This window comes from Pantherophis guttatus, chromosome 13 (assembly GCF_059756535.1).
Source record: "Pantherophis guttatus breed Tessera chromosome 13, ASM5975653v1, whole genome shotgun sequence".
NCBI classification, from domain to species: Eukaryota; Metazoa; Chordata; class Lepidosauria; order Squamata; family Colubridae; genus Pantherophis; species Pantherophis guttatus.
In genome coordinates, this window is record NC_142075.1 from 2,968,034 (window position 1) to 2,983,726 (window position 15,693).

General features: G+C 42.4%; 1 protein-coding gene across 2 annotated transcripts in view; it reads left to right on the plus strand.

Moving 5' to 3' along the window:
* Window positions 1-15,693, plus strand: part of RASGRF1 (Ras protein specific guanine nucleotide releasing factor 1) — a 75,404-nt gene that overhangs the window by 17,477 nt on the left and 42,234 nt on the right. For both annotated transcript variants that reach the window (XM_034435533.3, XM_034435534.3), the window contains exons 3-5: window positions 8,896-9,043; window positions 11,287-11,379; window positions 13,103-13,356. In XM_034435533.3, coding sequence (XP_034291424.2) covers window positions 8,896-9,043; window positions 11,287-11,379; window positions 13,103-13,356 — 495 coding nt within the window. The remainder of the gene's footprint in view (window positions 1-8,895; window positions 9,044-11,286; window positions 11,380-13,102; window positions 13,357-15,693) is intronic.

The following is a 15,693-nucleotide window of genomic DNA, read 5'->3' on the forward strand; positions in this document are numbered from 1 at the left end:
GGTTCTGCTGAACTGCGTCTCTCATTCTCCTCTTCGTCCCCTTCGTCCCATGCAGAGTCGTTGGGATCCCTGCATTTCCTTCTTCCCTGAAGTTGTGCAGCCAAATACAGCTCCCACTTTTCCCGGGAAAGGAATGTGAAAACAAACCCATTTTCCTGGAAAGGAAGGATCTTTCCTATCTGCATGTAGCACAAAGCAGTTTTTTCCCCTCTGCATGTCCATGACTGTACATCTATATGGGGGAGGTGTGTGTGTGTCTGTGTGTGTGGTGCAGGCTACACAAACCACACTTTATCTTATCTCTGCAAACTCTTGGAAGTTGCCTTTAGTCAGGCATGGACTGTGAATATAACCTGGTGAGGGTTAGGATGAGGCATGCTGAATTCTACAGCTTAAAGATTCTTTGAAGCATGAATCTAAACCACTGTTAAGTAGTGGAATCCAAATTAAGCAGAAAATGGTCCAGTTTCTTCTTAGATAACTTCAGGAAAAGATGAGCCCACCTCTTCTTGGCTCATTGATTCCACTAAGTTAAGAGATTGTTGGAAACATCCTATTGGAACCCATTCTATGCAATATAAATCCATTTTTCTATATTGGACGGTCTGAGTCAATGAAGAACTGGAGTTAACCTTCTGATCAGGGACATCCTTTGGGTATTGGAGAGTGTGTGTGTATCAGGTTTTCTTCTGAAGATTTCATTTTTAGACCCCTGATTATCTCATTGCCTTACATGGAAGAAATTTCAGTGAGTCCTTCTCAAAGTGTAGAGCCCTAATTGGGGTTTGTCCAAAGCAAATAAACTGGACTTCCTCTGGCAATGTATATTGTGTTTGCCTTTTTAGTGGTCTCATCCCATTGCTGCTTCCTTCTCTTTTCTAACCACTACTATTCAAAGGTGTTTTTCACAAGAGCTACTACTAAGCCATGGCCTGCTTCTTATCCCTCTTCATTTGAGTTTTGCTTCTCAGCAAAACTGAGAAGAAAACTGAAGAATTTTGAACTTATCTCTGTTACATTTCATTTTTCTGTTTCCATCCAATTTCTCCAACTGTTCAAGGTCAGTTTGAACTTTATTTGTTTTCCAAAATACTTGCACTCAATTTTCTGTTACCTTCAATGGCTTCATCCTGGTGATTAATAAAAATGCTGACGCAGAACTTGATACTTCTCTTCTGTTTAATGAAGAAATGTTAATCACTTTTCCATAAATTCTAATTTTATCCAGACCCATTTAATAATTCGCTGATCAAAATATTGTGGACTTGCAGTAGACATAATAGAATTTGATAGTCTACTAATTAATCCTTTGACTTTCTGTACTCAGATGTCGGATCTAGTTCTCCAGGTCTCCTTTTTGAAGTTATGGCTGGCATCCACCTCCGGTTGTCTGGCACCTCAACCATTTCCCAGAATTTCTCAAAGGTTCAGTCAAACACTAATTTCCAGGAACTTCTTAGGAAGAAATTAATCTCCTCCTAAAAAATTATATTAAATTCAAAAGAAGTAGTATTTCCACCAGCTTGTTATCAGTCTCATGCTTCCTCTTGCTTTTTACAGTGGCAGTTTACAGACAAATCCTTTTCTGTTGGGGAAGATTAAACCGAAATAGGAGTTCAGTAAAAGTAACGATAACGTTTCCCCATTTCAGACTCTATGGGGCGGTGCTCATTTCTGTTTCTTAGCCGAGGGAGCCAGCATTATCTGAAGACCCTTCTGTGGTCATGTGGCTGAGGCCCACGGAATGCTGTTACCTTCCCACGGAAGTGGATACCTATTTATCTACTTGCATTTGCATGCTTTTGAACTGCTAGGTGGGCAGGAGCTGGGGCAAAGAACGGGAACTCACCCCATCTCATGGTGCTCGGGTTTTGAACCCTGGCTGTTAGTTGAAAGCTCAGCCTCGTTAATCACTGAGCTATCACACCTTGGATAGGAGTTAAGTATTTCTCCTTTTTCCCTTACCTGCTATCATTTTGCTATCATATAGTTCTTTATTCTGATTATATCTTAAAAAGACCTTTTCCCATCACTTCATTCTGAGCTTTCACAAATCCTTCAGTTTTGGACTGTCTGCATTTTCTATTCCTTGGCAATTTCTGGAAAGTCCTGATATGCAGATTTGGTGTGCATCTGTTTGTCTCTATTCCAAATTGTAGCAATGGTTCAGCAAGCATCAGGCTCTTGTCTCCTGGCAGCGCAAAGCTGCCTCCCTTCTGTCCTTCAGGGATCCATTCTTCGCTCTCTTGCTTAGCAGTTCAAAGCTTATTTCCTCCATTGTTTCAGTCTGATAAATCTTCTGGTCTGACCTTAAGGATGGTCGCCCGTTGCTCCAATATCCCACTTTTCTTCAACTGCTGCCATCAGCAAGGCTCACAAATCAGATGCCTCAAAGGAGCAGAACTTCTGGCCAACAGTGCAACAGCGTGTACAATGGTACAACAATTTTTGTCAGACTGACTAGAATGATAAGTTATTGTACACACTGTCGATACTACTACAATTTTGTACATGCTTCAAAATATGCCAGAATATGCCTAGATTAGGCAAGAATATATTGTCACTTTAAAGTGGTGGGTCAGGGGTCTATCCTGGAAATCTACCAATTAATTGCACTGGTTTCTCAGTTTTCCTCTGTTTCTGCTTGTTGCCTTATCATGGTTTGTACGGCATCTGCTTATTTACTGAGCCATTCTGCTCTTAAGACACACTTTGCAAACAGCAGCTACTTTGGAATGACTTGTTCACCTCATCTAGCTGAGCAACAGCTCAAAATATTCAGCTTTTCTGGTTGTTCCTCTCTTCCTCCTCCTGTTGCTCTCCCCACCAGGGCTTTCTGACTGTACAAGCATCTTAAGCAGCCCACAGGCAGATTGTCTTGGACAACTGGAACATAGCTGGACCACAGCATGTGCTCAACCTCTAGGTGTATGAAAGTGGCATTTGCAGGAGAAATGCAGTAGAGCACAAAGAGCCATCTGCACCTTCAGATCCCTGCGGAGCTTCAATAATCACTACAATTCTTGAATGCTAATTAAACATACAAAGCTGCCTTATACTGAGGCTCACCACTATCTCTCCTCCTCCCTCTCTTTCCTTGATCTCTGAGATCCTTTTAACAAGGCTTTTCCCTTCCTTGTGATGAAGTTGAAAAAATAGTTGTGGGTTACCCTTAAATCTTGCATATTGGATGAGAAATTTCAAAGGAATGGCAGCAAGTTCTCGGCCACAGCAGAAGCCCCTCCTGATGTGTACCCTGTATGAGCCAGACCAGCTGGGCTCCCTTACCCTAATGGCTTTTGAAATGAAACACCGGAAGTGTCATTATTCCAGACCAGCCCTTCCCTTCTGAGCCCAGCATTACTGACCCAAACAGGTCTACAAGATTCAGGCTTGTCTAGACAGACTTGCAGGAGAAAAATGGGGGCCCAACAGGGAACTTTCACGCTGGGGGTGGTTGATGGATCAGTAGTGGACTCCATACAGATGTATTGCTTTTAGCCTTGTAAGATGCCCAAAGTAGCTTTGCGGTGAAATGGGCAGCAATCAAATGTAATAAAATTATGTATATCGAATCCGAGTAAGGGTATGGCTAGCTGATGAGAGCTAAATAGCTTGAAATAGATCTATACTAGTGTCCCTTTATTGCTTTATCAGCAAATTTAAATTTGATACAAAATAGTTTGTCGTGATAGCGACTGCCTGAGGGCTCCTGGATTGGAGCTGAAAGGCAAAAGGGAAGCAGTATGCTACCCCATATTAGGGTAGACGAGGTGCTTCGACAGAAAAAAAACAAAAACAATATATATAATACATATAATAAATATGTGATTCTTAGAGATAGCTATCAAGTAGGAACAGCTTTATATAGATATATAAGATGTGTGTGTGTGTATATATATATATATACATAAGTCTCCCATAAGTCTCAGAATAAACAACACAAAATGTCTGACAGGCCTGAAAGTGATGATTGGAGATTTCATCCCACCATGGCCATTTAACAACTTTATCTACATAGGAAAAAAATTACAAAAATTACAAAAATATCATATATATATATATATATATATATATATATATATATATATATATATATATATATATGCAAAAAATTAAAATCTCGGGTGTTTTCCCGCATCATTATAAATAAGTTGGTTAAAATATTTAAAATCCTAGTTAAAATCCCAGCTTAAAATCTTCTAAAATTCCCTACAGAGCACTCTGCAAGGTCCTTTAAAACCTCAGCTAAAATCCTACCAGTGACTTTAAAGTGACTTTAAGAAAATTGATACTGTGCCTTTACAGGGAGGATATGGGTGTGGCCTACTGATGACAGCTAACGAGCTAGAAATGGATCTATTTAGGTCTCCCACCTAGCAGTTAGAGCTTGCTAGGTGTTAGAAAGGAAAAAAGCCCAGAACCGAGTAGATGTGATTCTACTGAGCTGGAGCTACAAAAAAACCTTGGCTACGTAGGGAAAACCTGGCTAGAACAAAAACATATATATATATATATATATAGTATTTTTCTATCGAGACACCTGGTCTTCCCCAACATGTGGGAGGGGGCATTCTGCTCCCTTTCGCCTTTCAGTTCCAATCCAGGAGCCCTCAAGCAGTCACATTCACGACAAACCATTTTATACAAATGTATATTTTGCTGATAAAGAAATAAAGGGAGACTAGTATAGATCTATTTCAAGCTTTTTAGCTTTCATCAGCTAGGCATACTCTTACTCGGATTCGAACTTGGGCTTCCTGCATGTTTAAGGTGACCAGACGTCCCGCTTTTGGCGGGACAGTCCCGCTTTTGAGCAATTTGTCCCGCGTCCCGCGGCGTTTTAAAAAAGTCCCGATTTTTCATTCTGCCTCCTGAGTCCCCGCTGATGGCTAGAGGGAAAAAAAACTGTTTGAACTCTTGCCGCGGGGCTTCAAAGGGCCGACCTACAGCTGATCAGTGTTAAAAAAAAAAAACCTTGGTATATTTGCGGCGCAAGGCAGCCCTCGTTTCCTGCCGACTCGGAGCGGTAAACAGCGTCTGGTTCAGGGAGCAGCCGGATTTTGCTCTCCATTGCTCTCTCGGTCCCCTGCAAGCTCTCATCTCTCGAGAAGCCCAACCAAAGTTTCCCGCGCCATTTCAGGGAGCGTTCCTCGAGAGACGAGAGCTTGCAGGGGGCCGAGAGAGCAATGGAGAGCAAAATCCGGCTGCTCCCCGAACCAGACGCTGTTTACCGCTCCGAGTCCCAAGCGACAGGAGAGGAGGGCTGCCTTGTGCTGCAAATATACCAAGGTGGAATCCTGATGCCGCCCTTACAGCGGAGAGAAGAAGCCGGATTTTGCTCTCCATTGCAGACACCAGATCGTAATGCACCACCTGCAAAAATTCGAAAATTTCCAAATGTAGCCCTGCCCTCTTACAGCTCTCCTGATGTTCAACTGTTGTCTCTCAAGGAGGATACTTGGCCAGCCTCATGCTTGATGTCTCCCACCTTGGCAGCTTTAAGACTTGTGGACTTCAACTCCCAGAATTCTCCACAATTCCCCAGAATGGGCTCGGCGGGAGTTGAAGTCCAAACGTTGTAAAAGAGCCACAATTGCCCAGCCCTGGGCTAGGGTAGGCTGATGCCGCGCGGATGGGAGGAGGGGCGGGCGACCCAGCAATTAAGTTGTGGTTTGGAGGTATATATGGGGGAAATTATTTGGTTTATTATTATTGATAGATATAATTAATTGATTTGTAAGAAATTGGATTGCATGGAAATAATTGGAATATTCATGTTCATATTGATTAATATACAAAAAAGATAGTTATATAACTAATTGATTTATATTAAAATGTTGAATTTGTATTAAACAACTGTATTACATAATTACATAATTAACCAATGTGAGGATGGATATAAAAATAGATGACAATGGGAAGGGGTAAATATAGAATAGAAGGGAAAAATTGAATTTGATTAAGATTAGAGATGAGGATGAAGGGTAATATTGGTTTTTTTTAAAAATAGATGAGGAATAAATATGGCAAAAAGGAAATATAGAAATTGTAAATTTAATTGAAATAACTAAACGCTGTTTAAATTTGTGAACCAGCCAAATATTCTGTTCAAAGAAAATACATTGTATGTTTGTATGTGTGTTTCTAATTACTGCTATTTATTCATATTTGTTCTCTTTTATTCTTTAAAGTTTAACAATTCATTCTTTATCTTAATATCTTTATATTTGTTTGGGGTTGGCTTTCTTCCCGTTCATCTTTTTTATTGTACAGCAATCTTTCTCCTCAAACCTACCACCTCTCTCTTTTCTTTCCTTCTTACTTTCTCTTCCCCCCACCCTCTTTTTCTCCTCCCTACTTCCTCTTCCTTTCTCCTCCTCCTCCTCTCTTCCTCCCTCTCTTACCCTCACTCCTACTCTAATTTCTCTTCCTTCATCCCTCTCTATTGCTGTATCCTTTAATGCATATGGACTACTCAGAGGGCTGAAAAAGTTATTTTTGACTGGTCCTCACACTTTTGACCAGTCCTCGAACTTACGACTGTCCTCACATTTTACATTTTTGCCCTATCTTGTCATCATGGTGAAGAGAAGCAGTTGTGAAATGAGTGACATGGTTGTTAAGAATGCTGCATGGGCATAAATGTGAGGATGGTCATAAGTGTGAGGACCAGTCAAAAGTGCGAGGACCTGTCAGAAATGACTTTTTTCAGCCCTCTGGTTAGTCCTTTTGTGCATATGGACTACTCAGAGGGCTGAAAAAGTTATTTTTGACTGGTCCTCGCACTTTTGACCAGTCCTCGAACTTACGACTGTCCTCAAATTTTACATTTTTGCCCTATCTTGTCATCATGGTGAAGAGAAGCTGTTGTGAAATGAGTGACATGGTTGTTAAGAATGCTGCACAGGCATAAATATGAGGATGGTCATAAGTGTGAGGACCAGTCAAAAGTGCGAGGACCTGTCAGAAATGACTTTTTTCAGCCCTCTGGTTAGTCCTTTTGTGCATATGGACTACTCGGAGGGCTGAAAAAGTTATTTTTGACTGGTCCTCGCACTTTTGACCAGTCCTCGAACTTACGACTGTCCTCAAATTTTACGTTTTTGCCCTATCTTGTCACCATGGTGAAGAGAAGCAGTTGTGAAATGAGTGACATGGTTGTTAAGAATGCTGCACGGGCATAAATGTGAGGATGGTCATAAGTGTGAGGACCAGTCAAAAGTGTGAGGACCTGTCAGAAATGACTTTTCAGCCCTCTGAGTAGTCCCTATACACATAGCCATGGCCACCCGGTCACATGACCAGCTAGCCACGCCCACCCAGTCACATGGCCTCCAAGCCACGCCCACACAATAAGCCACGCCCACAATGGTGTCCTTCTTACCAATGTTAAAATCTGTTCACCTTACCCTATACACATAGCCATGGCCACCCGGTCACATGACCAGCTAGCCACGCCCACCCAGTCACATGACCAGCTAGCCACGCCCACAAAATAAGCCACGCCCACAATGTCCCTCTTTACCAATGTTAAAATCTGGTCACCTTATGCATGTTAGGCAGTTGAATTAACCTTCTGAGCCACAAGTTCTCCTCCCTTCATCAACTTGAGCCAGGGGAAAGATTAAGCTCAAGCTGATGAAGGGAGAAAAACTTGTGGCTCAGAAGGTTAATTCAACTGCCTAACATGCAGGAAGCCCAAGTTCGAATCCGAGTAAGGGTATGGCTAGCTGATGAAAGCTAAAAAGCTTGAAATAGATCTATACTAGTCTCCCTTTATTTCTTTATCAGCAAAATATAAATTTTCCTGATATATATATATAAGTCTTATGGGATCATATATATATATATATATATGAAACTTGGTTTACGTAGGAAAATACCCGGTTGAAGAAAAATACACACAAAAACCTACAATAAGAGAAGAAAGCATGTGTGTGTGTGTGTGTGTGTGTGTGTGTGTGTGTGTTTCCTCTAGCCAGGTTTTTCCTACGTAACCAAGGTTTTTCTGCAGCCCTAGCTCAGTGGAATCACATCCACTCGATTCTGGGGTTTTTTCTTTCTGGCAGCCAGCAAGCTCTTGCTGCCTGGTGTGAGACTCAAGAGACAGCAAGAGCTTGCTGGCTGCCAAAAAGAAAAAAGCCCAGAATCAAGTGGATGTGATTCCACTGAACTAGGGCTGCAGAAAAACCTTGGTTATGTAGGAAAAACCTGGCTAGAGGAAAAACACACATAAATCCTACGAAGAAGTAAGAAAAATATATATATGTAGGTCTTTGGTTATTCGGGTTTTCTCCTGCGTAAAATTGGAAGTGTCTTGGCGACGTTTCGACGAAGTCTCATTCGTCATCTTCAGGCTGGTGTCTTCGGCTTCGTGCTTCTAGGAGCAATATATATATGTATTTCTCTTTAGCCAGGTTCTTCTTACGTAAAGACCTACGAAAAGAAAAGAAAACATATATATATATATATATATATATATATATATATATATATATATATATATATATATATATATATATATATATATATATATATATATATATATATATATATATATATATATATATATATATATATATATATATATATATATATATATATATATATATATATATATATATATATATATATATATATATATATATATATATATATATATATATATATGATTCCATAAAACTTTTTAATGATAGCAGTTCATCATGCTGGAAGTGAACTAGCACACTGAAAATAATTTGCTTTACAGGAACAACTCGACCCGGGAGCCCACTGTTGCTGTGCAGTGAGACTGGGGGCATCATGAATGCCAGGCCTCTGAAGGGGTTTCAGAGCTGGCAGGAATGAGAGCAACTTTTAACAGCTCCTCTATCTCTGCTGTCTCTGTCACAGTTATGGGACTCTCGCCACAGAGCACGAAGGCTTAATGCAGAAGTACCTCCATTTACTTCAGATTGTGGAGACCGAAAAAACAGTTGCCAAGCAACTCAGGCAACAAATTGAAGATGGAGAAATAGAGACAGAGCGCTTGAAATCAGAGGTATGGAGCCCAGCCTCAAAACGTGCTGCCAGCTGCTCAAAGTGCTAAGGAACTGGGTATTTTGCTATTGTGGGAGCCATTCCGTCATCCCTCCTGCTTCACGTGCAGGGGCCTTGGCCAAACTCCTGCCATCAAGTTGGTTCTTGATGCAGATGATGCAAATGGAGAGCAGATTCTGAACAGGCACCTCGGGAGACATTTAGTGGGTCACTAAACTCCATGACGTGGGCATGCAGGTTCCATGACGTGGGCAGGGGACTTCCTGGGTTGAAAGCCATTGTGACCCAATTGGCTTTGATTAAAAAAACCCTCTCGCTGGAGCTCCTGAGACCTAATGGTAGACATGGTATCAGTGGATAGCAAAAACTCTGCAGTATTTGGAGCAGAATAGAGAACAATTCTGGCAGAAGGACAAAAATTGTGCATCAAAGGATTTTAGAAAAATCTGGCTCCATAATATCTGGAAATGTCCTTTGCCTTTGTTCTGATAGCTTTGATTGTAAAGCCACTTTAAGCCCAGAAGTCCATAATAGGAGACTCTAGGAAAGTGTGACAGTTATTTAAAAAGCCCAAGCAAACCATAATCTCAACCTTTTGATTGATTATGGAGCTTCTGCATTTAAATGTTTGTTGAGCTTCTCTTTGTGCTCTTTGAAGAGCAGATCAAATGGCCCTTTGTATGCATATGCAAATACTGATGATTGCATTGATTGCGTAAGGAGTTGTGTTGTTTTGTTCCCAAGACGATTTGTTTAGACAGCTCTAAATAGGCTGCCCTGTGTGCTCCCCAAAAGGCCCCTCTTGCTCTTTCCTGAGGCTGAGCAGAAGGCCAGGGAAGTGGGCATTCCAGGGGCCAAGCTGGGAAGCACGGGAGCTCTGGGCGCGGTTGGCCTGGGCAGTCTGTCTCATCCCTGGGATGGGGGCATTGTGGGCTGTCAGAGGCACCCAAGACAAAATGGAGGCGACCTCTGCAGTTTTAGCGAGATGGAGAAGACCCCTGTTTAAGCTCTCTCTCTCTTTCTGTGTAAACAAGGAACTGAGCCCATATCCGAACTGGAACACCAGGCCATGGAGAGGTTTATGGAAGCTATTCCATGCACCGGGTTTCTCCTTCTTCAGGAGCAGATCTGAGCATTTGCTGCTGGGTGGAAGAAGGACTCCGAAGCAGGGAAGTCAAAGAGCAGAATTGCCTCAGCGCCACAAGCAGCCCCTGAGGTTTAGTGGCAGCGCTAAATCAACTTCTCTACCCCATTACTTCCTGCTACTGATTTTATTCTGGTTTATTTAAGTGCTGTGCTGCTTTCACATTACCAGATTTTATGTTTAGGCTTACTTTTTACATTTAACTTTCTGGGTGACCCTTCCAGGAGAAGCAGAAATATTAATAGTAAATAAATTCTTCACTGATGCCGTTTCCTTCCCCTGCCCAGTCCAGGCTACAAGAGCGATAAGGAGCCTCTTCCTGCTCAGGAAAGTCCCTTAGCTCAACCTGTGCAACTTTGTGTCGCACCCTAGGCGAAGCCAGTTTCTTGCAACCTTTCCGCATCTGGTTTTTCAGCCTGACCACTGACTGCCCAGTGAAGGCCGGGATTGGGAATCTCATCCTGATGAACCTTATTTCCTCTCCCAGAAGTCATGATCTGAATGGCAGCAGCTGAGCTAGCAAGTTCCTCTGCTTTGCTCCAGTTCTGATTTTTCCCTGAACCAGTATTTCCCTCGCTGCTTGAAGGATTCTAACTCTTTGGTATCTGTTGCACAGAGAAATAAAACCTTTGGCATCTTGTAAGCAGGACTCTTTATTGCTATAGTAGTTACTAGTTATTTGAGCTAGTAGTTATTAAAAGAGCCATGGTGATGCAGTAGTTGGAATGCAGTATTGCAGGCTAATTCTGCTGCCTGCCAGCAGTTCAGTTCTGACCAGCTCAAGGTTGACTCATCCATCAATCCTTCCGGGGTCAGCAAAATGAGGACCCAGATTGTTGGGGCCATAGGCTGACTCTGTAAACTGCTTAGAGAGGGTTGTAAAGCACTGTGAAGTGGTATATACGTCTAAGTGCTCTTGCTATTTATCCTTCCCCTTTCCTGGATTTGGGCTCACAATTCCTCATGTAATGTATCATTAAATCACACATCCCTAAGTTATTAACACCCTTTTAATAGCTGATTGGAGGGAACTCATTCTTTCAAAACTATTTTATAAATTAAAATATAAAGCCTGTTTCTGCTTTTCTCTGTCCCACCAGATTGCCGCCTTACTTAAGGACCATGAGCGCATTCAGTCCAACCAGGCCAACATGCCAAACGATGATGACATTGACATCAAGAAGATCAAGAAGGTGAGGAGCCCCTTTTGCCCCCAGCTTCAGCACAAAATGATGAGGGGTGTGTGTGTAGGAAAAGCCCATGTTTAGACCCATGAGAAGAAGTCTCCTTGCCCACTTCAGATGGCCTCTTTCCTCTCCTCAGGGCCAGAGGGGACCCCCAGCATATTGCTGGAAGACTCTGGTTTCTCTTCAGATAAAGTGCTCATTGCATAAGACATGAGCCCCCCCCCCCAGCCTCTCCTGGTCAATCACACTATTTTCCAGGGACTGAGCCACCAGGCACACAGTCCCCAAATGAACCTCAGTCAAGAGCATTTGTTAGGTTCAACGATTCACCTTGCTCTGCATCCATTCAGCGGCAGCCCACCTTTGGCCATTTTCTCTACTAGAATCTCATCTTGGAGGAATGCTTTTCCTCAGCCCTTTCGGGACATAGTCCTCTGGTGCAACTCTTGATTTTGGGAGATTGGGCTGGCCTGCTTCAGACAGTTATCCCTGTCGTTGGCGGAGCCCTGGGAGCTGTGGCCTCCAGCATTTCACCTGGGGTGAGCACCACATTTGCTGTGCCACCTGACTTAATTTTCTACTTAAGGCCTTTCTGATAAGAAACCAATAAACAGAAACTGGCCTGCTATGCAGCCTAACTAAGTGCTGGCCTCTGGTATCATTTTGATTGGCAAAAATGTTTCATATCATATCAACCAAACAGGTTATTTTCCAGAGAGGAATGTAAGAGGAATATTAAGGACAACAGCAGTAATTAATTAATTGCAGTAATTGTAATTAATACAGAACATTATTAATTAATAATATTACTAATAATATCAACAACAACAACAATGAAAAAGACAGCACAAATCTTCCTAGATAAAGAAAAAGCTTTTGATAACCTGCAGTGGCCCTTTTTACTTGCGGTATCCAAGAAAAGAAATCCTGGGCAGTTCTGGACTGAAAGTCTGTCTCAATGGCAAATGGCAAAAATTCTGGTGTATATTTTCCATAGACTTTCCAATAAGAAAAGGTGCCATGTAAGGAGTCCCAGTCTCTCCCTTATTATTGATCATTGCCTTAGAAATATTGGCAGAAAAAATTGGAGGCAACAAATTCTATGGAGAGGAATACAGGTAATTCTCAACTTACCACCACAATTGAGCCCAAAATTTCTGTTGCTAAGTGAGACATTTGTTAAATGTGTTTTGCCGCATTTCACAATCTGTTGCCACAGTTAAGTGAGTCACTGCAGTTGTTAAATTAGTAACAAGGTTGTTAAGTGAATCTGGCTTCCCCATTGACTTTGCTTATTAAAAGATTGCAAAAGGAGATCACATGATTGTCATAAATATGAGCCAGTTGCCACACGTCTGAATTCTGATCATGTGACCATGGGGATGCTGCAATGGTTGTAAATGTGAAAACAGATATAAATCATTTTTTTCGGTGTCCTTGTCATCTTGAACAATCACTAAATGAACTGTTGAGGACTACCTGTATAAGCTTAAATGTGGTTCAGATGATGGAGCATTAACCATCGCAGAACCATAAACTGCATTAAGACAGTTGATGAAAATAATGCAAGGCTTGGGAGAATCAATGTTCAAAAGCCAAACATAATTTCATGACACTGAACACAAGAAGATTTCCTGTGGAAGGATCTATCTGTCACATAATTGATTCAGGGAAGGACCTGGGATTGCATTTGACAGGCAATAATCTGGAATCCCCTCTCTGGAAACAGGTCCAGAGTTTTCTCCGGGGATGGCTGTGCAGAAGGAAGTGGAAGACCATCATCCAGGATTACATCCGCTCCCCTCACGCTGACAGCATGCGGAAGAGGAATCAGGTGGTCTTCAGCATGTTGGAAGCTGAAGCCGAGTACGTGCAGCAGCTGCACATCCTTGTCAACAACTTCCTGCGCCCACTGAGGATGGCGGCCAGTTCTAAAAAGCCCCCCATCACCCATGATGATGTCAGCAGCATCTTCCTGAACAGGTGAGTCAGAAGGAATGTCAGGCATGCCTCCTTTCAAAACTCAAGAAAGAAAAACCCCGACTCCATTTTCATAGAGAAAGGTACTTTTACTGAGTATGAACTGAATGCAACCAAAGAAAAGCAAGATCTGAAGCAAAAGGCGCGAAAATTACATATAGAAAACATCCCCAAAGCCTTCCCCCAACTGTCCAGCATAAATCATCCAAACCACAATACCCCAGAGGTCATGTGGGTGCGACGTCTGGTGGTGCCATCCTCCTGCTATGTCACAGTAGTTGACCTTGACTTGTTATCAGCTTCAAAGAAACGCTGAAGCAAAGTTTCTCTCTTCTTCTCCACCAGCTCACTTCCCCCCTCCCAAGAATTCCAATAGCTCCCCCCTCCCCCCGTTTCATGGCAGCTGAGCAAGCAATGAAAAAGCGGAGGCTGACATTTGGCCCTCCTGCAGAAGAGACATTATTCCTACAAGAAAACCAAAATGACAGAAAACAGATAATTATAGAATTAAAAGTATGACAATAAGAAATAGATTAAGGTTTATCAGGATATTTGGAGTGAAACAATTGCAGTTGTTTTGGAGCCCATTCAGCTTTAGATAACGGAAAATGTTTTCAGGCCACTACCACAATGCTTTCTAGAGTCCAATATTTCCTTGATCTCAAAATGCTGTTCCCCCTCAATTAGTATGGGGACAGGGGGAAGTTCTTGGTCCAGACATAAAGGGGATGAACACTCTGGTTTTAGCAAACTGATATGAAACACCGGATGAATCCTCCACAAGTTTTTGGGTAATTCCAATTGCACTGTGACTGGGTTAACGATACGGACTATCAGAAAAGGACCCACATACTTGGGTCCAAGTTTTTTCGACTTTTGGGTAGTTTGCAAGTACTTGGTGGAAAGGAAAACCATATCACCAACTTTATAATTCCAACCCTGAATCCTTTTCTTATTGGCTTGGATTTTATGAGCTTGATGTGCTTCATCCAGAGCCTTACATGTTACTGACCAAGTGTCATGTAACTGTTCAATCCACTCAACCAAGGAGGGTATCTGTGGGTTCTCCTGAGGCAACTCCGGAATGGGTACAAAATCTTGGCCAGAGGCCACCTTAAAAGGAGTAAACCCGATACTGCTATGTATGGAGTTCTTATAGGCCACCTCTGCAAATGGCAGCAAATCTGTCCAGTTATCTTGTTGATAATTTATGTAACATCTCAGGTATTGTTCTAACATGGAATTGATTCTCTCACAAGCCCCATTGGTCTGAGGGTGGTGGGCAGAGCTTAACCCTTGGGCAGAGCCTAACAATTCTATGAACTCTTTCCAAAGTGGGAGGTGAACTGAACACCTCTGTCCGAGATTATCCGCTCTGGAGCCCCATGTAATTAGTATACATGTTGGACAAACAAGTTTGCAAGCGTTTTAGTGGAAGGGATCTTGGGACATGGGATAAAATGCACTTGTTTAGAGAACAAATCAGTAACCACCCAAATAACTGTATTCCCCCCCCCCCACTTTCAGGTAACTCAACAATAAAATCCATGGAAATTTCCTTCCATGGGGCTCCTGGTCTGGCAACACTCTGAAGCAATCCAGGTGGCTTCCCAGGAGGTGTCTTTGCAGAAGCACATACGGGACAACTTGCTACGTATGCTTCTATGTCCTTCTTTAGTGCAGGCCACCAGAACTGTCATTTAACTAAATGTAATGTCTTCACGAACCCAAAATGGCTGGCAACTTTGGCATCATGGGCGTGTTGTAATACTGTCACTCTTAGACTGGCGGGAACATAAAGCTTAGCTCCCACCCAGGCAAGTCCTTCTCGAAGCATACACTCATTTGAATGGGCCAAAAACCACTTGTCGGTTTTTAAAGCGTCCCTTAGCTGTTTGCTCAAGTCGCCCGACAAAGTTGGATCTGCTTTCGCCTGGGCTCTAGTAACTACTGGTGCCGCCAGTTGTTTTGAGGAGATAATTGGATGAATCACTTCCTCTCTAACACTATTGTATTGTGGCAGTCTCGAAAGGGCATCTGCCATGAAGTTCTTCCCTCCAGGAAGGTAGCGCAGGGAAAAATTGAATCGTTTGAAGTGCTGAGCCCAGCGGACTTGTTTTGGGGACAGCTTTCGTGGCATTTTCAAAGCTTCTAAGTTCTTGTGGTCAGTCCACACCTCAAATGGTTGCTTAGCCCCTTCAAGGAAATGTCTCCACATTAACAATGCCCAACAAACAGCAAAAGCTTCTTTCTCCCATATGGCCCATCTCCTCTCAGTCTCTGATAATTTCCGAGAGGTATAGGCACAGGGTTGCAGCTTTCCTTCTGTGTTTGCTTGAA